This window comes from Somniosus microcephalus, chromosome 6 (assembly GCF_052327205.1).
Source record: "Somniosus microcephalus isolate GS21.2 chromosome 6, FLI_Smic_1.0, whole genome shotgun sequence".
NCBI lineage: Eukaryota > Metazoa > Chordata > Chondrichthyes > Squaliformes > Somniosidae > Somniosus > Somniosus microcephalus.
Window position 1 is genome coordinate 81,393,157 of NC_140992.1, and position 24,766 is coordinate 81,417,922.

The 24,766-nt window shown below is 43.4% G+C and overlaps 1 protein-coding gene across 2 annotated transcripts; it reads right to left on the reverse strand.

The window, feature by feature from the left end:
• Positions 1 to 472: 472 nt before the first annotated feature.
• Positions 473 to 21,693, reverse strand: gfm1 (G elongation factor, mitochondrial 1). 2 transcript variants are annotated; one of them, XM_085990432.1, is made up of 8 exons: positions 21,356 to 21,691; positions 16,065 to 16,217; positions 12,092 to 12,224; positions 9,129 to 9,333; positions 6,250 to 6,366; positions 2,365 to 2,515; positions 1,876 to 2,030; positions 481 to 979 (listed from the first exon to the last, which is right to left on the reverse strand). In XM_085990432.1, the coding sequence occupies exons 1-8, from the start codon at positions 21,428 to 21,430 to the stop codon at positions 883 to 885; spliced, it is 1,086 nt and encodes a 361-aa protein (XP_085846558.1). In that variant the 5' UTR covers positions 21,431 to 21,691; the 3' UTR covers positions 481 to 882. The 2 variants fall into 2 exon arrangements, with proteins under 2 accessions (XP_085846559.1, XP_085846558.1); XM_085990433.1 differs by lacking the exon at positions 16,065 to 16,217 and having other exon boundaries at positions 473 to 979; positions 21,356 to 21,693.
• Positions 21,694 to 24,766: the final 3,073 nt, after the last annotated feature.

The following is a 24,766-nucleotide window of genomic DNA, read 5'->3' on the forward strand; positions in this document are numbered from 1 at the left end:
CTGAGGGGACGGCGGAGGGGGAAACTGAGGGGACGGCGGAGGGGAAACTGAGGGACGGCGAGGGGGAAACTGAGGGGACGGCGGAGGGGGAAACTGAGGGGACGGCGGAGGGGGAAACTGAGGGGACGGCGGAGGGGGAAACTGAGGGGACGGCGGAGGGGGAAACTGAGGGGACGGCGGAGGGGGAAACTGAGGGGACGGCGGAGGGGGAAACTGAGGGACGGGGACGGGGGAGGGGAAACTGAGGGGACGGGGGAGGGGGAAACTGAGGGGACGGGGGAGGGGGAAACTGAGGGGACGGGGGGAGGGGAAACTGAGGGGACGGGGAAACTGAGGGGACGGGGGAGGGGAAACTGAGGGGGACGGGGGGGGGGGAGGGGGAAACTGAGGGGACGGGGGGGAGGGGGAAACTGAGGGGACGGGGGGGAGGGGAGAGAGATTTGGGGCGAGTGAGAGAGAAAGGAGGGACGAGGGAGAGAGAGGAGGGGCGAGACAGGAGGACGAGAGATAAGGAAGAACAGTTAATTGAAAGAGGTAATTCTGTGGAACATGTGGATTCTCATGTAAAAGGATTGGGAAAAAAGTTGAAAAGAGCAGGTATTAGTAGAGATACCTGAGAATTCAATGTGGCCTTATCAACCTCTAAAAATCCTCAAGCTCGAGATCTGTAACGCGTTTTGAATTCTCTGGCGAACTACCAAGGTATTGCTTACTCTTAAGTATATGAGTAATTATTCTCAATAATGGTTATCATCGTATGCTTAATTTCTATGATTTTCAATTTTGAACCCTATAATTTTGAGGATCAAGTTAAAAATGTATAAGAATGCCCATCCTCTAACACCTCCTGGCCTTGAATGCATAAATGAATGAACTATGCAGTTACAGAATTACCTCCAGTTTAAAGGCCAAGCCTACGAATGGGTGAGAAGCATCTCTTTTGGGGTCCATGAGAACTTTAACTCTGTCTTCGGAATTCCTGAAGGAAACAATGCACTTAAATAACACTCTTCATTATGACTTCAGACTTACTGTTGAATTAATTTATGTCGGCATCAGTGCATCCAAAACTCTGCTGCCCGCACTCGATCTGTTCAAACATCACTTGTCCTCATTGACCGACATTGATTTTCACTACCCACAATGCCCTACATTTAAGATTCTAATCCCCATGTTTAAATTCCTTCAGGACCTCACCCCTCCCTAGCTCAGTAGCCTCCTCCAGCCCTTCAACCCCCCACCTTCTGTTCCTCTGACTCTGGCCGACTGTGCAGCCCCCATCACTTTGCTTCACCACTGGAGGCCATGCCTTCAGCCAACTAGGCCCCAAACTTCTCTACCCTCCTCTCCTTCTTTAAGACATTCCTTAAAACCCTCCTCTTTGACCAAGCTATTGGTCACCCCTCCTAATCTCTCTGACTCAGCATCCAAGCACTTTGGAATATCTTTCCATCTTAAAAAGGTGTTATATATATATATATGCAAGTTGTTGTTAAAATGTTTTAATTCATTTTCAAAATAATCATCAAGCTCTATTTAAAATCTTAATGAAATTAAACAATGATAACATAGAAACAAGCCATTATCTATCACACACTAATAGAAGCCCAATAAGAAATCTAAATCCAGGAGTAGAAATCCAAGCTTAAAGGCCAGAGATAGCCCCAGTTTTCTGACCTTCACATTCTCGGAGGGCAACTGCTTGCTGGGAGAACAGAATTATAGAATTGCCCCTTAATGTGAAAGCTTTGAGATGTAATACCTGTTGATTTCTTCCTTCATCACCAGACAAAAACAAATCTAGAATAAAACATGGTTGAGAATGTGCTGCACAGTAAATGTTTTAATTATTAATAATAAATATAAAGCACTTACTCTTGGTTGACAATGGCATAGTTGGGGACTTCACTTGGGTCCGGTAGATAGTCTAGAACAGCATCTAGCAGTGGTTGCACACCTTTATTTTTCAGAGCACTTCCCACTAATACAGGTGAGAATAACCTGCTGATAGTTATTCTCCTTATAGCAGCCTAAAAATGGGTGGGGGGGGGGAAAAAGAAAAACGTATTCAGATCTAAAAACAGCCACCAGCAGATAAAATTTTGCATTAAAAATGTGTTTTTACATTAGAACCAAAAAACATTTGTTCTTAAAACAGTTGCATCACTCCCAGCATGTTAGTCCCATAATATTCTAACAAACTGGAAGATATAAAGGGCTCCACAAACTAATAAGACATTTAAATGTATTGAATGTGAAATCATTCAGTCATCCCCATTTCCTCCTTACTAACGCAGTATCAGTGTGTGAAACCTTAAGTTCACATTCCTTAAAATCCCTGTCCTTTTTACAATAAAAACTCACCTTTAGATCAGCAACTGTAGGGACTTTCTCTTCCAGAAACATTTCTCCCAGCTGTTCATCCACATTGGCTACACACTCAACCAGCTCCTGACGTCTATCTGCAGCTTCTGCACGTAACTCAGCAGGAATATCATCATATTTCACATCCTGACTATGCAAATAAGAAAGACGCTCATTTGGGTCTCAAACCTTTCAAAGTGCACCAGATATTTGTCATTATTACTAGTTGAAAAAGTTGACTGGACAAGCTGAACGTAAATCAACAAAAATCTTTCTTTCTAACTTAAAATTTTAACAAAAAGTTTGAAACAAAATGTCAACTTATTACATCAGTATACTATTCAGAGTTAGAGGCTCTGACCATAATCTTTCAAATACCCTTGGATAGCGAAGTTATGCCCGAGGACCGAAGGGTTGAACATATAACACCTCTTGTTTAAGAACAGAGCCATAACGGCACAGGAGGCCATCCGCCTCATCGAGTCCGTGCCGGCTCTCTGTAGAGCAATCCAGTCAGTCCCATTCCCCCGCTCTTATTTCCTTCAAGTGCCTACCTAGTCTCCCCTTGAAAACATTGAGTGTCTCCGCTTCCACCAATTCCGTCGGCAGCAAATTCCAGGTCATCACCACTCGCTGCGTAAAATGTTTTTCCTCACGTCCCCCCTGTATCTCTTGCCTAAAACCTTAAATCCGTGTCCCCTCGTTCTTGTACCATCAACTAGTGGGAACAGCCTTTCCCCGTCTAGTCTATCCAAACCAAACCCGTCATAATCTTGTACACCTCTACCAAATCACCCCTCAACCTCCTTTGCTCCAATGAAAACAAAGCCAGCTTCTCCAACCTGCCCCCATCCCCGGACATTCAGGGCCTTCACATCCTTCCTAAAGTGTGGTGACCAGAACTGGATGCGATTCTCCAGTTGTGGCCAAAACAGCGCTTTATAAACGTTCAGCATAACTTCTCTACTTTTGTACTCAATACCTCTATTAATGAAGCCCAAGATCCCATATGCTTTGCTAACCACTCTCTCAATATGTCCTGCCACCTTCAGGGGCCTATGCACATTAACTCCCAGGTCCCTCTGTCCCTGCACACTCTTTAAAACTGTGCCATTAAGTGTATATTGCCTCTCCCTGTTCCTTCTGCCAAAATGCATCACCTCACACTTCTCTATATTAAATTCCATCTGCCACTTGTCTGCCCATTCTGCTAGCCTTTTTATGTCCTGTTGCAGTCGACTGGTATCATCACTGTTTGCCACACCCCCAAGTTTGGTGCCATCGGCAAATTTAGAAATTCTACTCTGTATTCCAATATCCAGGTCATTTATATATATCAAAAAAAGCAGTGGCCCCAGCACTGACCCTTGGGGAACACCACTGTCTACCATCCTCCAGTCTGAAAAACAGCCATTTACCACAACTCGCTGTTTTTTGTCCTCAAGCCAATTCCTTATCCAAGCTGCCACTGACCCACCTATTCCATGAGCCTCAATTTTGTTAACCAGCCTTCTATGTGGTACTTTGTCAAATGCCTTCCAAAAATCCATAATAGTGCCATGGGATCTTTTACGTCCACCTGAGAGCGCAGACGGGGCCTCGCTTTAACGTCTCATCTGACAGTGCAGCACTCCCTCAGCACTGCATTGGAGTGTCAGCCTAGATTTATGTGCTCAAGTTCCTGGAGTGGGAATTGGACCCACAACCTTCTGACTCAGAGGCGAGTGTGCTACCAACTGAGCCACAGCTGACACGAAGGATAAACTGGCTAACTATAGACCAGTCTTCCTAACACCAGGAGTGGGCAAGTGTCTAGTGGCCATAAAATGGGATAAAATTAATATTCACTTACAAACAGCCAGTACGGATTTGTGTCTGATAAATTTAATGGAAGAAATAACAGTGTATTGATAAAGCAAATGCACTGGATATTGTGTACATGGATTTTCAAAAGGTGTCTTATTAGAGGTTTATTGATAAAAATTAGATACATCGTATTAAAAGGAAAATGTACCAGGATAGATAGGATGTTAGCTAAAGAACAGAGTAATGACTAATAGATGTTTTTCAGAATGGAGGGTTGTAAACAATGGTGTCTCTCAAAGATCAGTATTAGGACCATTTCTCTTTTCAATATATATTAACTTTATATGAATGATCTGGACATGGGCATAGAGGGTATAACAAAAACAACTTGTGCCTTTAACGTAATAAAATCTCCCATGGCACTTCACAGGAGCATATCAAAATCAAAATTTGATTTGGAGACAGCAGGGAAATAGGGAGCTTAAATGTGATGAGCAGGAGGACAGACAGGTTAGCAAAATTAAGCAGATAAATGTCAAATGAAATTTATTGTGCAGAAATGTGAGATGATAAACTTTGGGAGGAAGAATAAATGAGAGGAAATATAGCCATATTTTAAGATTTGTGACTATTTGATCTAGAAGGGATCTTTGTTTTAAGCTAGGGCATAACTTCAGCATGGAGTCAGATTCAGGATTTTGAGGTTTAATTTCCAAAAGGTGTAGTGCCTTATTTTTTTATAAACTCAAGAAAAAAGCTGACGCTGTCGAGACAATAGGGGGCTTGGGTGTCGTAATAAACTCTTGCGAAAGATAATTAGTCAGCCATTGAAACTTACACTAAACAGTTTGGGGCAATAGTTAAATTGTTACCATATTCCAACAGTTCTCATAAGCATTCACACATAGAATATTGGTAGGAGCCACCTTCATGCATACTCAGCATGGGGTTGCCTGACTGGAATCAACTCCTAGAAGAGCAGTAGTTGTCTTCATTAACAGCTCAATTGACCAACCCTCAGACATGGAGAGCAGTGGGAGGGTCAGAGGACAAACCTGGGCTTTCCTGTTCAGTTAAGGAACAAAGAAGTAGAGGGTCTGGGATCAGTCTGCAAAATTTGGTAAGGAAGCCATTAGAGAGACCTTAAGTACAAAGTTGACTAAATTCAGTGAGAACACTGACAAGGGTGGTGTGATACCCTTGGTTACTTTCTATGTTAATGCAGTGCTACAAAATAAGTTGCAAAGCACTGTAATCGTTACTTTGTTTGTTTACATATATGAAAAATAGATAAATTGATTTATATTTAGCTTTGCTCACTAAAAAGTTCATCAGTCTACCTTTCAGAAGATAGGAGAAATGCCTGAGGTGGCACATCCAAGACTACATTACCCAGTTCACAAAACAAGGGGTTTTCATCATTGTGACCACAGGTCATGCGGACAGATGACTAGATATTAGGCAGTAAAAGTAAACTACTGATCGTAGGGGATTCGAGGTCCGTGCACGGGAAGGACCGTTGAAGCGGAACCCAGAAGAATATATAATCAGACCCAAAATCTGTGATAAATGGTACAATTTCAAAAAGGAGTAGAAAAGCAACCAGATTTAGGGGTTCAGATACACAAATCTTTAAAAGTGGGAGGACCAAGTTGATGTAGCTGTTATATGGGGTCCTTGCTTTTTAAAATAGGGGCATATTATAAGAAAGCACAGTGGTAATGGTAAACATACACGGGTCATTGGTGAGACTGCAGGAGGCAACATGTTACCCTAGCCCATATCACTTAATTTTGAACATTCAGTTCGATCTTCATTTATAACAACTTCTTCTAGGAATAATAACCAATCCTATGGCTTAGTAAAAAAAAACACAACTTTGGCCTGTGGAGTCAAGAACGCAGCAAAATTCCTAACAACCTTAAAAATAAAGGGCAGCTTATTCAGTGAATGTAATTTTATGAACCAAGTATTATTGCTACTGTTCCTGCATTTAAACAGGGTTCGATTTTACCTACACCGCTCCAGAGGTTATATCTAAGACATCAGTTCTCCAGAACCTCTGTATAATGTTCTTACCCAAACTGGCCATCAAAGTAAATTGCACGCTCCTCTATGAGATCAATAATTCCCTTAAGGTTTCCTTCTAGGCCAATTGGAATTTGAATAAATGCTGTATTATGGTTCAGTTTTGATCTGCAATTTAAAAGAAAAAAAAAATATTTTTGCATTTTGTTAATAGGCTTAACTGCAATGACCCAGAGGTTCAAATAGCCCAATGACAGTCGCCGTCAAAGCACATACTTAAAGAATAGTTGTTGATGCCACCTGTGGAATTGCAGCCAAGTACTAGTCTTATTTCCTTCAAAAGAAAGACAAATGAAGAAATAGTGGAGACAGATGCTGTTGACATTTCTCTCTCTGGAAATATCCCTCGAGTACAATTTTATTAATGTACAACATGGTTATCAAGTTATGCCTGTAGAACAATTAACTATCTAAACAACTTTCAGCTCTGAAGAGCATTACACATCCACATATATCAGAGGCATTTTGAATAGTTTATGATAATACTTGCAGGCTTGCCTGAAACTCATTTAGTACGTCTCAATCTGCCACCTAGTGGCAGCAATGTAGATGAATAGTATGAACAGAAAGTTGGCTACAAACTGGACAAGAATGGAAAATAAACATATCCGGGTATATTTAGGAGGGATTGAAAATATAAAAGGAGTGTCAATATTGTTTAAAGAGAAAATACATGCTTTAGAGGGGGCTGATGTGGACAAGGAAGGGGTACAGAGGGTCAATATGATTAGAGCTGAAAGATAATAAAAAGAGCTTGTTACATTAGCGGAGGCGTATTACAGATTTCCAAATCATGGAAAGAAAATCAAAGAAGAAATCTGCAGTCAGATTAGGGAGATGAGTGGGAATAACAAAATTATTATTGTTCTGGGAGATTTTAATGATCCACATCGATTGGGACAGAGAGTGACTAAATGGAGAAAAGGGAATGGAATTCTCAAAGTGTGTACAGGCTCCTTCCTCTTGTTAAAAGCAAGGTGGGACACCCGAGAGAAGAGGATTGCCACTTTATAGAGGATGGTCAAAAAAAGAGGTACTGAATAAGCATTTTGCATCAGTCTTTACTAAAAAGGAGGATATCAGAAGAAGGGAATCTTGAAGTTGCTGAGAGTGAGATGAGTGATATTGTAATGGAGAAGAGGAATTGTGTACCTGTTTGCTAAGCTAATGGAAGACAAAGTGCCACGGTATGACAGAATACATCTTAGAATCCTGAAAGAGCTGAGGGAAGATATTTAGAAGGCCTAGAAATGATATTTCAGGGCTCTATTGTGTGTGTATGGGTGCCGGAGGTCTGGAGAGTGGCCAATGTAGCACCCATTTTTAAAAAGTTAGACCGAGCTAATCGAGTAATTGTGGGGCAATTAGTTTAACAGCTGTGGCATGGAAAATTTGAGAGTCTTCAATTAAGGATGAAATTACTATATATCTAGATTAAGAGAAAACAGCTGTAAGTAGCCAACATGGATTTCTAAAGGAACAATTGCGCTTGACAAACCTTATAGAATTCTTTGAGGAGGTAACAGATATGGTAGATGGGGGAAATGCAGTCGATGTAGAGTACATGGTCTTTAGGGGAGCCTTTGGCAAGGTGGGAGATTGCTCGAGAAAATTAAGGGGTATGCAATAATGGAGAGGATAGCAAACTGGATTAAAAATTGGTTAAAAAGGAGAAAACAGAGCTAGGAGGGAAGGGCGTTTTTTTTTTTTTTTTTTTAAGTGGTTGGAAGTGGGCAGTGGTGTCCCTCAGGGTTCTGCACTAGGAGCACTTCTGTTTACTGTGTCAATCAATGATTTGGCTTTAGGCCTATGGGGAGTGATATCAAAATTTGCAGACGATACCAAAATAGGAGGTATAGTTAATTCTTTGCAGATCAAAGCAAACTGCAAATGGATATTGATAAGATGGGGAATAAACTGTGGGGTGATGCATTTTAGTAAAACAAATAACTGCAGTAATTATACTATCAATGGAAGTAGGCTCAATGCTGTAGAAGAGCAGGGGGACTTAGGAGTACAGGTTCACAGAACATTAAAGGTAGCACCTCAGGTTGATATGGCTCTATAAAAAAGCTGATAATTAGAATCTCTCATTCCTGGTACTAAACTTGTAAATCTTTGCCATACCCTTTCCACGGTCCCAATACCTCCTCACAAGGGTGAGATCACATGGGCTGCCTTCATTTGAATATCGTGATTTCTCGAAGACAATGTCATAAGTGGTACAAAGCATAATAAGTATAAGTGATTCCAACCCCCACCCAAAGAAGCTGACTCTTACTGCGATATGATAGTCACATAATGATTTGCTTGTGATTTGTCCTGTCTCCTTGATGGAAAGACCCCAGCCCCCACTCAGCACTTCCCCATGCAACTTGGACAAGATCAGTAATTATTGTATGCGAAATTGCAGCTTCAAAACCATATCCTACCACTGCACTGTGTGTTGGAGCATGAATGCACTGTGTGAACATATCACTGAATAGTTGCCGTTTTCCTTTTTAAAACACTTACTCTTGCCAGGGTACAATTCTGTGGGTGCCAGGAGCCCTGCAATACCCTCCCATCCACACCCCGCCCAAGAGGCCAGTCCCCAAGTCCGAGCCCGGGAAGCATATATATCTCATCTCCATATAATAATTTTACTATTTTTACAGTTTTATGTATGAAAAACAGAGGGGGCTCAAGCCTGGAGTCTAATCTCATGGATCAGCTATCATACTAAATTACAAGTCATCTTCCCCCCCACCCCTCCAACTCCATTATAGGCCTGAAACAGAAGATACTACTGTACGAGTAAGCTGTAGAAAGTACTTGCGTTCATGTAAAAAAAAATCTCAAATCAAAATTTTGCACATTCTAGCACCAACCTCATTTGTTGAAGAGCTCGATTAGGATTCGCTCCCAGCCTGTCCAGTTTGTTTATGAATGTAAGAAATGGAACACTGTAACGTTTCATTTGTCTGTTTACAGTCATTGTCTGGCACTGAACTCCACCGACCGAACACAAAACCAGAACAGCTCCATCCAAGACTCTTAGTGCACGCTCCACCTCTATTGTAAAATCAACATGTCCTGAAAAAGCAGCAAATAACACTGCGATTAATGAACAAGAACATCGGACTCTCTGCAAACTAATGTACCGCGATGAAGACCTGTCAAATCTATGAATAGAGATCACCCTCAAAACACAAGTAAAACTTCAAATAATTTTTTTTTAAAACATCACATTTTTAAAATGACTATAAATTACATAAATTAACTTCTAAACAAAAATTTAAATTTTTGAAAAAAATTAAAGTTTTTAACTGGTCTAAAAATAAACTTACCTTTCTTTAAAGTATTTTAAAATGATAAATCAGTGGAATTTTTTTTTTTTTTTTTTACTTTCTTCAACTCTTAGCCTGGTAAAAGTAGACCTTGCGCCTGCTTTTACAGGCGCAAGAATTGTAAGTGTTTTCTGCGGGCAGAGGGTCTCCAAAAAAAGGAACTCTCCGCCTGCAGAGGCCCTGTTCCAGGGCAGGCGTCCGATCTGTCAACCGCTTTCTTGACAGATCGGAAATGCCGGTTTCCAGCGCATGCACAGCGCATGCCTGAAACCGGCATTTCGGATGTCCCTACGGGTGAGTACACAGCGCGTACACACCCGTAGGGATCGGAATTTCTGCCTCATTGTATGCTTTCACGTATAATCTATGTATATATGCTTTATTATACAATGAATGCACAGATCCTGAAGGACATCATATACATTTCTTCATGATATATACATCTGTATAATTAAGTCTTGTATCTAGGGTGCATCCACAAGTATCACATGTGTAAAATGTACATCACACTGACCCTCACACATGTTTGACTGGCTCAAATATCTGTCATAAAAAAGCAACAAATCATGTTTACTGAAGAATACTGATTTCCTGAAATAATACTGAACAAATAGAAAAGCAAGTAGGAAAATGCTTTCAGGCACCATCTTGTTTTCTTAGCAACCCAAAGATATAAAAATAAAAAATAAAACCTCTAAAATAAAATCATGAAACTACTCTGTGCTTGAAATTTCTCCAATTCTTCTCTCCATAGGCCTGACCCTTGCGGCCCGGGATTTCAGCCCTGCTATGTTTCCCGAGCTTGCGTCATCAAACCTGCTGATATGGAGGCTCAGCCAGGTGGCAGACTACCATTTCCAGAATGCATCTTTGTCACTCTGGTAGACTACAACTCCATGAATGGAGCTCCAGACAATCACCTTCTGAGTGGCATGGGGCGAAGGGAGACTTTTAAACAGAAAGTACTGGTGCTTTTAAAGAAACATCCCAATTTTATGACGTTAAAAAATGTCCTCTTACAGCTAAGTCTTGTAGTAAGCTGCATGAGCAAGCAGTATTTAATCTACTAACAGGCAGTGGCTAGTCTACTAAAATGGGTTTTGCTTGCATGTCCCTTGGAGCATACCGACTGACGATTGTTGGACATGTGTGTGTGTTTGCACTGAATACATTTCTTTTACTGCGCTGGGGCGGGGGCTTTATTTTTAAAAAGTTACCTAAAAATAAATCAGAAGTCCCTAATTATTATGAGACAATGGCCCGTAATTTCCAATAGGAGGCTTCCTGTGTGCAGATGCCTCCTATCGGGAAAAAATCTACGCCCTTACCCGAGGTCCGGGCTCTTCCGTTCCTGGTGCACAGAGGCCCAGGTGTCCCAGGGGCGCAGGCGGTTCGCAAGCGTCCCTGGGATCACGTGGGCCAGGCGCGCCAATGGGAGAAGGGAGTCCCCCTTCATACTTTTGACAGGTAGACCTGTCAAAAGTATGAATGGGGATCACTGGAAAAAAAACACTACAACATTAAATATATTTAATAAACCATCACGTTTTTAAAATGAGTTAAAATTACAGTAAATTAAATATTTTAAACAAATTTAATTTTTTGAAAAAAATTAAAGTTTTTTACAGGACTAAAAATAAACATTTTTTTAAAAGTATTTTTTAAATTATAAATGAGTGAAAAAAAATATTATTTTTACTTTTTTTTAAAAACTCTTCTGCTGGTAAAAGCAGGCTTTCACCTGCTTTTACTGGGCGTAAGATTTTTAAATGATTTCAGCGGGCGGAGGTTCTCCAGAAAGCGGAACTCTCCACCCACAGAGGCCCTTCTCCAGGGCAGGTACTTGCGAGGTCCCTACGGGTGTGTACACAGCTCGTACACACCCGTAGGGATCGGAAAATGTGGGCCATAAATTTTAATTAAAACATTCTGCAACCCATTTCCTGCCCTCCCTCGTTCTTCAGTGCTCTATTCTGTGATGTACTTCCCAGATGTGAATGGAGCCATGCTGAACATCACAGCCATGCCTCAAACACCAGACCTATGAAAATGGCACACAGGAGCAGCTAGTTTTACATCATCAGACCTTCAGTTGTAGTTATAGTATCTTGCGTACACATTTTATGCTGAGTGTGATCCCACATGTTTGTGTGCATTTTCCACACAAACCAGATAAACAGCAACAGAAAGAAGTCAGGTGCTTCTGAAATAATCTCAGAGCTATCAAAATGTAAAGGAGTACAAAATATAAAGTGATACATCTTCCACCATCCAGAAATGTTGAGCTCATCCATATCCTAGCTCGCAACAAGTCCCGTTCACTCATCACCCCCATGCTCGCTGACCTACATTGGCTCCCTTTGTTGCTCTCTTACACACACACACAATTATTTTTTGTGTCATTTAATTTCTACTGGATTAATTCTCCCTCCTTACAATTTATTCAAATCTGCTCCAACTTCATCTCTGGTATTTAATGGATTTCAATCCTTGTCTCACATTACCTGGTGTATCAATTATATTGACATTCCTTTCCTTCCATACTGTGTATGTGGCTGCAGACTGGATAGTGATGCCTCTCTGTCGCTCCAGTTCCATAGAATCCATTATGGCACCCACGCCATCTTTTCCTTTCACCTGCCAATTAAAAGTAACAATCCTTTTAACACAGAAGAGTCAGTAAATTAAAGATCGTTTCCTAATTGATCTTCATTCTGAATTTATGGCTGGATTTGTAATCCAGCAAGTTGGACCTTACACAAGTTGGTGACAGTTCACCTGAGTAAGGTTCCAATCTGGCACTGGAGTGCTGTGGTGTGAGATCCCCTAAAGAGCAAATTTTGGACTCTAGTGTGGATTTAGAAAGTGCTAAAGGGGTCTATTGGGTCTCAAGGATACTTTATAAAATGAAGCAGAGCTTGTTAAATGTTTAGAGAAAGCAGGCGCTCTTGCGCACACCATCAGGGCAATCAAAATTTACCAGCTGGCAGTAGTGTTCTTCGCATACACCAGCATATGTTGAGCATGGTCCTGATCACGGGAATCAGATGCACAACCAGGCAGTGGTGCAAGAATAAAAATATATTTTTGTATGCGTGATGGACTCGAGACTATTAATATACAGGAAACTTTCTGGTATCCGGCACTGACGGGACCGAGTTGGTGCCGTCCCATCAAAACTGCCGTATAAACCAGCGCTAATGTTAAAACATACGGAGCTTTTCAGCTCCGTGTGAATCAACAAACCCTGTTGCTTAGCAACAGCTTCAAAACAGTCGGCTGCAGCTTAAAAGCGTCTCTGTAGCTAAGCAACAGCTTCAGCTAGACCTTGCCGAGCCTGACTGGGGAAAAAAAGCAACGAGAAGTAAAAAAACTTATAGGAAACGGCTCCTGAATTTTGCCGGTAGATAGAGCTTTCCGGACTTTTAACCGGTTAAACGAAAGTTTCCTGTAAGATGTATGTAATAACGATAAATTTGATGTGTATGGATCTCCCCTGGGTAAGGCAACGACACAAAACTTAACAAAGGAAACCTGCACAACAGGATAACCCCCCCACAGAGACACCATCGAAACTCAAGAGCCACTAAAAGATGTCAACAAACAATTAACTAAAGCAAAAACTGGCACCAGCTACTGCAGACAGACACATGTTCATAGGAAAGCTAATCAAGAACTGACTAGAGACAATGGACTTAAAAAGATATAAAACAAGGAACCCAAAGGCTCTCTCTCTCTCTCTCTCTGGACGACCACGCGGAAGAACAAGAAGCCCTCCCTCTACAGACCAGACCAAGAAGCAAGGAACTCTACAGATCAGACCAAGAAGCAAGGAAAAAGGCCGCAAGCATTGCTTGACTCAGGAAAGTACCAGTCTGTGTAAATCTAACCCATTACCTTAAGTGTTGTAATCGAGTAGTGTCCATAAATACAAGTAGGCTATTGTTTTGATGTGCATGAGTGCGTGTGTTTAATAAACTTGCATGAGTTTATGGTGTTTAATAAACTTATTCCAAATTGTTTCAAAAGAATTGGTCTTGCTGTCAATTTAATGCCAGTCGAAATAAAAAGCTTACAGTGGCCAAGTACAGTTATGGAACACAGATTTGAGTCACAGTAGATAATTGTGTATTTACCTGCATTTTTGCTGCCGCCAACAAATGACTGTCCTACTCTGCTGTTGATAATTAAACAGCCCAATTATTCTGGATTGACCAGAAAATAAAAACTCCAAGGAAGGAATATAAAGCTATTCAGAACACTTGCCCACTCAGGGTTAGACTACTTCAACAGTTTTTTTTATTATCCTCCAATTAAAAAAAAATGAAAGTGCTGCTGTGTCAATGTTATCTGTCAGTGGTATAACAGGAGTTACTTGCTGAAAATTGTGTAACAGTGGAAAAATATTAAATTACTGATCATGCTGTATTAGGGAGCTTCCTTATCCTTGGCTGTTTAAGAAGAGCACTATTAACTGGTGATTGCTCCGATTTGTTGCTGTTTGCACAATGACAATGCCACACCAGCAACATTTTCCTTTTTATAGTCCAAGGGAATAATGTTATAACTGTGTCCTGGAACAGTGAATGTGTGGCTCTCACACCACCAGTAGAAACTACATACAGGAAACTTTGGTTTATCCGGAGGTTATATGTCCAGAATACTCGATCTAACGGCAAAAATCAGAGCCGTTTTCTATATGTTTTTTTAGTTCTCGTTGCTTTTTTTTCCCCCCCAGTCAAGCACTGCAAGGTCTGTAGCTATAGCAACAGCTTCAGCTACAGACGCTTGCAGCTGCAGGACTGTTTTGAAGCGGTTGGGGTTTGTTGATTCACACGGAGCTTCTCAGTTCCGTATGTTTAAACATTAACTCTGGTATGTCCGGCACTTTTGATGTTACGGCACCAGCTCGGTCCCGTCAGTGCCGGATATCAGAAAGTTTCCTGTATTCAGAAGGTGTTGACTTGATGAAGCTACTTTAGTGCACAAATTAACTTTTAAAATAAAACTTGGATTTTTATCACTGCTCCAAAAATTATAGTTGCTTAAATAAACTTAACTGGTTTTAAACAAAAATCTATCAAACAGAAAGTGGTTAACATAACAAACTCCTTAATAACTGAATAACTAGATGCCAATCATTGCTCCATATGTACAGAAACAGTTATAACCCGACTGGGGGAATACAATAATTTCCTTATTACTAAGTTCAAAGAAATGTAGACACTTGGGCCTAGAAATTGGGTTGGGGCGCCAAAGTGGCGCAAAAGTCGCCTGAGCTCAGGATTTAGCGCAGCGATCGGAGTAATACCGATCGCCAGAAATTCAGTTTCAGTGCCACTCGAGGGACACGGGGCGAGGCTCGAGGCGCTCCGCGTCCCTCTTAGGGCGCTGAAACTGATTATCGCAGCGCAACGTGCCGCAGCGCCACGGCACGCTGCAGGCCTTCCTCCCACTGTTAAGGGAGAGGTGCCTGCAACAGCGCGCTCCCCGCTAGCGAGAGCCGGCAAATGAGCCCGGCACCAAGGAGAAGTGCCGGGCTCTCGGGAAACAGCCGGCAATGCCGTGGGGGGGGGGGGGGCGGTTAGGAGGCCAGGGACGGAGGTGCTGGCAGGCGGCCGCCGAAAAAGCGGCCGCCCCGCACCTCCACCTTAACTTGCGCCGCTGCCGGCACAGTAAGGCCCCGTGAACCGGGCGCGGGTAGCGAGCAGCGCAACTGCGGCGTTCGCTACCAAGTATCGCGAACGGGGCAAGAATGGGGCGCTGCGCACACCGATTACGTCATCGGTGGCGGCGCAGCACAAATGCCTAACGCCACCATTAGCGCCTCTACTGAATATCACGGGAGACGCAGCCAGTGGCGCGACAGCCACTGACTGCCTCTTTAGGTGCTAACAGGTGGCGCTACTCACCCAATTTCTCCCCCTTGATTTTGTAATAATTGAAAAAAAACCTTCAGAAGAATATTTGCATTTATTACAAGACAAACTATTAAGTTGCAGGATACTATGCTATTCAGAGATCTCAGGCACCAGCCTGAGATTTTTGATCAAACAAGCAAAGAACATAAAAGTTTACAGCACACAAGACAGGTTCCAGGATTATTTCACTCATACTTGGAAACCAACAAATGTGCCCCACCTGCCGAGCTTTAAAGTGTGATCATAGAAGGGAAAGGCTGCAACTTTACAGTGCCTATTTATGGCTTTGTAATTTTTTTTTAAAAAGGAACTGAAGTGATTTACATGAACTAGTCTGGTGAAAACAGTGAATGTTGTAATAGTTTTTCTGGTGAAATTGCATGCCGAAAGTACCTAGTTACGTAATTTGTTACGTAATCTATATTCAACCGGTCATTACTTATGCCAAAATAGATTCAATGTTCTTTTTGCACTGCCTGGAGCTTGGTTATTCATTGGGTTAAAAAAAGTTATTTTATACATATAGCTAAACACTTCAAAATAAAATTCACAGTACCTCATGCATTTCTGCTATTCTTCCTGTATAGTATAGAACTCGTTCTGTCAGTGTGGTTTTCCCAGAATCAATGTGTGCAGAGATTCCTATATTACGAATCATTTTGTTAGGTAATTTCCCCGATGAACATTGTCGACAGATGTTAAAAAGAATCTGCAAGAAAATATTGAAGAAATATTGATTGTTACTGAACCAGTATGAGACGACTTTGCACCTTCTTTGAAATACTTTGTTTTGCCTTTTAAGATCTTGTGTGCTGGTAATATAGTTTTAAATTCAAAAAGAAATGTGCAAGTCCAATTTCTAAATTAAAAAATTATTGACACTGTGTTACTGAGACATCAGAGTCAAAACACACCCTCTACAACCTTTCCATCTGAACTCCCCCTGGATAGCAATCTGCAGATCTCGGTCTGTTAACTCAATGTAGTATTTAGTGGAAGCAAATTACTGAGTGAATGAGAGCAGTTCCACCCACACAACCCAGCTGTCAATCCAATCCAGCCAGACAGTTCCCAAGGAGTGGTCACCCTTTACTTGCATTTAATGAAAACTGTCTGAGGATAGGTAATTCCATTTTAGGATTGAGGAAGCTAAGAGAAATATAAATAAAAACACACACATAAAACATAAAAATTGTTTTACGAAAGCCTAGATAACAGCAAAACAACCAAATGCCACAAACTGAGATAGTTAGAGATTTTTTAAAAAAAGAGTGCCTTAACTGATGGCCCCTTTAGAGATGGATCATTGATCTCTGGGATGTGACAAGAAAAATGATCAAGCAGTAAGTCAGGACTGATTTCTCTCATTTTCCTGACAGAAATTTTACAAGAAGTGTTACTCTGTGAAGATATGCGTGTATAAAATAAATTAGACCAATAGAACATCATTACATTCATCAGATATTCTCAATTTAGGGAAAAAGCTTGCTGGTGCTAAGTTTGAGTTGCAGTGAGGCAAGCAGATGGTCCTGAAGCTTCACATCTCAATCTCTGCCATTGAATGGTATGGTCAGGTGGGTGATGGCACTGCTCAGGAGGAGCTTCTGGTACCTGTGGCCCCAACGTGACATGCCTGATGAAAAATTGGAACCCTTTGTGGAAGACTTGATAATCAGATACCTGAGCCAAGCAAGTCCACAGTAGTACAGAGCAATGTTAACCAGCCTGGCTAACTAGCAGAACCTGGAGAGTGGACCTGTTATTGGGGCTGCGATTCTCCCCAATTAGCTCCAAATAACTCTAAGCCGATACCCAAACTGGAAGAGTGGTCCTCATAGGAGCATCAGGAAGGTGCTGGTAGGTGCATCATTTTAGCTGGTTGAATTCCAGTATTATCTCTGTGCACACTTGGGAATGGCTGGGCCTTGGTTCTTGGTTGCTAATCTGCGCTGAAGCACTCTACCTTTAGATGTGTGGTGCATGTCACTACAGGAGAGTTACACTGCACATGGCGCAAACAGAAACTCACGTATGTAGTTTTCTTAGCTCAGTTTCAAGACTCAAACACGGTAACAGAGTTCCTTGTGCATCAACACACCAAGCTGATCAGAGAGAGATCCCTATTTCCAATTAGTTTCTAAATTACTAAAAGCTGTATTATTGGAATATAGTTTGCCAAGTGTTACTCCTTTACTGTCCAATTTTTCTCTTCCATTCTGACAATACAGTAACATATTACATCAGGTGTGTGGTACCCTCGATTCAGTTACACGCTCTTGACGCAGTTTGTTGAGAGCAATTGTGTGAATGGTTGGAGCTATTTGAAATACTTTAAATAATTTGATATAAATTAGTAAATGCAAAGTACAAACAAAAAGTATACAAGTTGTGAGCCTCGAGGGGAACATACATTACCCTGACAGCTAACAATGCCAGGAAGACTGTGGCAGTTCAGTCTACAACACTCGGCAATAAAAATGAGCAGAGGACTGAAGTCTATTTCTGGGGCCATTTATTTTTCCATAGAACAGTATAAAAAAGCTGGGGTGGGCAAAGCTCCCCACACATTGATGCTCAAAACATATCAGATAGCTGCTTGCCAGCCTCCAACTGCAGGTGAGGTTTAAATGATTGAAGAGCTGAATATCCCATTGGTTCCAGTGATCATTAAAAGGTGTATAACAGTACACCAAGACACAGTCTTTTAAAGAAAATTATATATATATGTCTTTTTAGTGGGTTGTGTACCAGCTGTGTTTAGAGTGCAGCCAAAGTAGATCACCACTGGTGTGAATCTTTCTTCTAGGTGCTCTTCCTACTAATGAATACATGTTGATTTTATACAGCATCCAAATTAGTACAGCAACAACTTGCATTTATATAGCACCTTTAAAGTAGTAAAACGTCCCAAGGCGTTTCACAGGAGCGTGATCAAACAAAGTTTGACACCGAGTCACATAAGGAGATATTAGGACAGATGACCAAAAGCTTGGTCAAAGAGGTAGGTTTTAAGGATCATCTTAAAGGAGGAGAGTGAGGTAGAGGCAGAGGGGTTTAGGGAGCGAATTACCAGAGTTTAGGGCCTAGGCAGCCCAGAATTAGTACAAACTAATTCTAAAACGATCGTATAAAAAAAAAAAAAATCAGCAAAAATTTGCTTCCCCAGTGGTTCAGCACCTCTTATCTAGTGAGTAGCCGAGCTAGGCAAACCAAAAAGATTCAATCCAAAAGCAAAACACTGCAGATGGTGGAAGTCTGAAATAAAAACAGAAAATGCTGGAAATACTCAGCAGGTCAGGCAGCATCTGTGGAGAGAGAGAGTCAGGTCGATGACCTTTCAGCAGAACTGGAAAAACTTAGAGATGTAACAAGTTTTAAGCAACTACAGAGGCAGGGAAAGGCGGGAGGGGAGGAAAGAGCTAAAGGGAAGGTCTGTGATAGGGTGGAAGGCAGGAGAGATTAAATGACAAGAGGGATGATGGTGCAAGGCAAAAGGGGATGGTAATAAGATAAGTAAAGAAACAAAAGATGGGTCTATAGGAGATGCAAATTGGAATAGCAGAATCATTACCAACAGCTGCTGTCCGAAAAAATGGGACAGTGGTTATGATCTGAAATTGTTGAACCCGATGTTGACTCCAGAAGGCTGTAAAGTGTCTAATCAGAAAATGAGCTGCTGTTTCTTGAGCTTACGTTGAGCTTCAACGGAACAAAGTAGATGGCCGCAAACAGAATGGGGGACTGAGGCAGAGAATTAAGATGACAGGCGACCGGAAGCTCGGTGTCACACTTGCAGTCTGAACGGAGGTGTTCTGCAAAGCGGTCACCCAATCTGCGTTTGGTCTCCCCAGTGTAGAGGAGACTGCACCGTGAGCAGTGAATACAGTATACTAAATTGAGAGAATTACAAGTAAATTGCTGTTGCACCTGGAAGGAGTGTTTAAGACTTTGGACGGTGGGAAGGGAGGAGGTAAACGGGCAGGTGTTGCAACTGCTGCGCTTGCACGGAAGGGTGACTTGGGAAGGGGAGGGGGTGATTGAGGAGTGGACCAGGGTGTTGTAGAGGGAACAGTCCCTTCGGAATGTCGCGGAGGGAACATTCCCTTTGGGGAGGGGAAGGGGTAGATGTGTTTGTTGGTGGCATCATGCTAGAGGTGACGGAAATGGCGGAGGATGATCCGTTGAATGTGGAGACTGGTGGGCTGGAAGGTGAGGACAAGGGGAACCCTATCGTGGTCCTGGGAAGGAGAGGAAAGGGTGAGAGCAGAAGTGCGAGAAATGGGACAGACACGGTCGATGGTCCTGTCAACTACAGTGCAGGGGAATCCTCAGCTGAGGAAAAATGAAGACATATCGAAAGCACTGACATGGAAGGAGGCATCATAACGGCCCAGAAATTCGTATCGGGGGCTTCCCGCGGGTGCAAGCCCCCGACCTACACTTACCTAGCGCGCCGGCAGTTGAAGCCTGGGCCTGCGTGGATTTCCTGTCTGTGGCCCGGTTCAGCTCCCAGCGCGCTGTGCTTGCGTGACCCAGCGGCGTACTTAGTGCAATGCGTCGGCTGGGATCACGTGAGCACTGGGCAACCAATCGGAGGATGCAAAAGTTCATTCATGAGTTTGACAGCAAGAACTGTCAAACTCATGAAAACTCCGGGCGCCCAAAACAGTACTTAAACTTGAAACAAAAATTTTAAAAACATCACACTATTTAAATGAACTATAAATAACTTTAAATAACTATTTTAAACAATAATTTAAATTTTTGAAAAAAAATTTTTATTAAAAAAGTCAGGGCTAAAAATACACTTACCTTACTGTAAAGTCTTTAAAAACAATAAACCTGTGGAAAAAAAATTCTAATTTTAATAGACCACTTACCTTTTAAAATTATGTCCTTACGTCTGCTTTTTTAAAGTGTAAAAAGTGGAGGCCTTCACGCACGGGCAAACCTGGAAAAAAAAAAGGAAGTTCAACGCGCACGCGCAGACTCCTGCGTGCACGCGTTCGACCTCTGAACCCCTTGGTTCAGAGGATCGGAAATGCCGGTTTCCCGCGCATGTGCTGTGCATGCAGAAAACCGGCAATTCCATCGGTCCCACGCATGAGTACACGGTGCTTACTCGCGCGTTGGGACACTAATTTCTGGGCCAACAGATGCGATGGAGACGGAGAAACTGGGAGAATGGAATAGATGCCTTACAGGAAGCGGGGTGGGAGGAAATGTAGTCAAGGTAACTATGGGAGATTATAGTGGATATTGGTCAATAGCCTATCCCCAGAAGTGGAGAGAGAAGTCGAGGAAGTGAAGGGAAGGGACAGAGATTGACCATGTGAAGGCAAGGGCAGGGTGGAAATTGGTAACAAAGTGAATGAAATTTTCCAGTTTGGGGCGAAAGCAGGAAACAGCACCGATACAGTCATCAATGTACCAGAAAAAGAGGTGAGGGGAGGGGACCGGAGTCAAACTGGAACAAATATTGTTCCACATATCGACATAGCTTGGACCCATATAGATTTCTAAAGCAACATCAAGAAATGAGCCACATTCATGACAGCCCCCGAGAAGTACCCAGCCGGGACACGGCGCCCACCGTCTGGGCTTGGATTTGTGGGGCGGGGGACGAGGATTGTTCACCCCTCACAATCTTCCCTTAAACCCCCAGTTGCCGGGAAACACAGCGGCGCCATCAGCAAGTGAGCCTAAACCTGCGGCGGAAAGCTCACAACACAGGTACCGGGGCCGGGTTCAAGCACGGCGCAGGAGGAGCTGCCTTTGCCCAGCCGGGAGGCTCACAGACCGCGATAACCAGCGCGCACCCCCGTCCCACAGCGGGGCCCATCTCACCTGTCGGACGCTGCAGGAAGCCGCGCGCCGCACCGGCTTCTGCCCCAATCTCAGTGCCGCTTTCAGCAGATACATGGCGGTCGGTCCGTGTACAGCACGCACGCCGGCCCAGCTCCACTCGCAGCACCGCTTCCTGCCGCCGGGAAGGTCAACGCTCCGCACATCCGCGGGAAGATGGCCGTCACCGTCCCGCTCTGACTTACTCCATACAGTGCACCCTCTGCCGGCGGCCGTGTCACCTGTCCAGACACGGAGTGGGGGCTCACACAGGCCAGAGCAGTAGCGACCGTTAGGGTACTGTGATAGGATGAGGAAGGATGCGGTCTGTCTTAAATAAAATGCTGGAAACACTCAGCAGGTCAGGCAGCATCGAGCAGAGAGAAACAGACTTAACGTTTCGGGTCGAGGAAAAGGTTAAAGAGATTTTTAAGCAAGTGCAGGGACAGGGTGGAGGGGAGGAAAGAACAAAGGGAGGGACTGTGATAGGCTGGAAGGCAGGAGAGATTGACAAAAAGGATGATGGTGCAAGGCAAAAAGAGACTGTAATCCGACAAGAAACGACTCTAGATGAGGTGTAAATGGCGATGGCGATGGCAGAATCATCACCAGCTACCATGTGAGAAAAAAAGGGGAAAGAAATATAGGGGTCGAAGTTATAGTCTGAAATTGTTGCACTCGCTGTTAAGTCCAGAAGGCTGTAAAGTGCCCAATCGAAAGATGAGGTTCTGTTCCTCGAGCTTACGTTGAGCTTCATTGGAACAGTGTAAGAGGCCGAGGACGGAGAGATCAGTGTGGGAGTGGAGCGGAGAATTAAAGTGACAGGTGAATTACAGTGACATGCGGTTTGTCTTAATGTTGACAACTTTTTCATTACCAGACAGAAGTGCCACAGCTTCCGACAACAATGAGCCAGTTTAATATGACAAGTATTTAAACCAGTTCCTTCAGTTACTTGTCTGTTTTTAAAATTTTATGGCAGTGGCACATATCGCAACTCACCATTCCTTACCAGAGGGTATCAGTCAACCTCTGGCTCTCAGTAATGCCAACTCTTGCGAATTAATCGCAATACACGTGATTTTTAATGAAAATTTACCCCAACTCGAGATTCAACTGTGAAAAGTCATGATATTTTCCCCTACTTTATTGCCCCTCCAGATGATTGGCTGCTTTGGGTTAGGTCAGGCCAGGGTGGGAGGCTGCCCCTCAACAGAACTCAGCTGCACCCGGGTCCGGCTTTTCAAATGTGCAATTTTGCGCATGTGCAAAACTTTGAATGGGCTGCGCAGCCCCCCAAAAAGTTAGGGGGAACATTGCCGCCAGTTAGTTTGTCCCATTATGTTCTTATTACTAGTCTGTTTTCCCCATCAGTAGTCCCCCCTGTTGTGTCCGTGTATAACAAGACACAGACTGCAGGAGAAACGGTACAACAGGTGTTTACTAAACGTGGCTCACACTGGAACTGCCTGTACAGATTACTACTCAGTGCTATATACAGGTGTGGTCACTGCCGGTACTACAGTATACATGAGCTGTAAAAAGTAGTTCCCCCCCTTAAAGGTATATACATTACAATTCCTCCCCTTTTAGATTAACAGTACCATAACACTCATTTAACAATTAAATATCAAACTAATTACAATTAACACTTTTAACATGCAACATTAGCTGAAAATAGTCTATTTATATATTCAGTCTTTGGGGAGGCTTCCTGATCCTTTCTGGATAGCGCCTTTCCCGAGTGTCTTGCTCTTGGTGCGGAGGCGATTCTGGCCCCCTGTCGTCGGTTGGTTTATCAGCTTCCGATGCTACTGTTTCTGGGGTAGATGCGACCTGTACGTCGGGTTCATCACCAGGTACGTATGGGCGAGGCATGGGGTTGACTTGTTCCTGTGACTCTAGGATCTGGTCAGCATGGCGTCTCACAATGCTCTCCCCAACGTCCACTGTGTACATTAGTGGGCCCTGCCGTGTGCATATCGTTCCTGGCTGCCATTTTTCTGTTCGGTAGTCGCGGGCCAAGACTGGTTGCCCTACATTGAAGCTCCTTGTTGGCTTCTCATGGATGTGCTGGAATTGCTTACTCTCAACATCTCTTCGTACGTTTGGCCTGAGCAAATCCAGGCGAGATCTTAACCTTCGGTTAAAGAACATCATGGCTGGGGCCTGGTTGGTGACTGCATGTGTCGCATTCCGGTAGGCGAACAGGAAATTGTCCACCTTGTGCTGCAGCAGAATGTTGTCATTGTACATAGCCTTTATTGCCTTCTTAAAGGTTTGTACGAACCTCTCAGCCAATCCATTTGTGGCTGGATGATACAGGGCGGATGTGTAATGCCTTACCCCATTCTTTTTCAAGAACCTCTGGAACTCTTCAGACACAAACTGTGGTCCGTTGTCGGAGCAAATCTGTTCTGGCAAGCCATTCCTGGCAAAAATGGTCCGTAGGACTGCAATAGTTTTCTCCGTGGTCGTGGAGGACATTTTGATGACCTCAGGCCATTTCGAGTGCGCATCCACGGCTATTAAAAACATTGAGTCCATGAATGGACCAGCAAAATCAATATGCACCCGTTGCCATGGAGATGAGGGCCACTCCCATGGGTGTAGAGGGGCCTGTGGTGGTGCATTTTGGACTTTCTGGCATCCTGAGCAGCTCTTGGTCAGGTCCTCGATTTGTTTATCGATTCCCGGCCATCACACATAAGCCCTGGCTAGGCTTTTCATTTTTACCCCTCCCAGATGACCCTCATGAAGCTCATTGAGCACTTTATCCTTTAACTTGGGTGGAATTACCACTCGGGATCCACACATCAAGGTCCCCCGGCACACTGACAGCTGTTCTCTCCTTGTTGAGAATGCTGGCAACAGTGAGTCGCCATGTGCTGGCCATCCCTTCACCGTCAAATCATATACCCGAGACAGTGTCGGGTCATTTCGGGTTTCCTTTTCGATACAAGCGTTAGTTACCGGTAGGTATTCAACTATAGTCGAATGGAATATTTCGACAGGATCCACTGCTGGTGCTTCTTCCGCAGTAGGCAGTGGCAGGCGTGATAGCCCATTAGCATTTCCATGCTGTTTCGTGCCCTTATATTCAATCTCATAGTGGCGCACCCCAAGAAAAAGTGACCATCTTTGTAGTCGCTGCACAGTCATCACCGGAACTCCCTTCTTCGGATTAAAAATGGAGACAAGAGGCTGGTGATCAGTCAGCAAGGTGAATTTCTGCCCGTGCAGATAGTGATTGAACTTTTTCACTCCCCACACTAGGCTGAGGGCCTCCCTGTCAATCTGGGCATAGTTACGCTCAGCTGAGGTTAGTGATCGTGACGCAAAGGCTATTGGCCTCTCTGAGCCGTCCGAGAATTTGTGCGACAGCACCGCTCCAATGCCGTAGGGTGACGCATC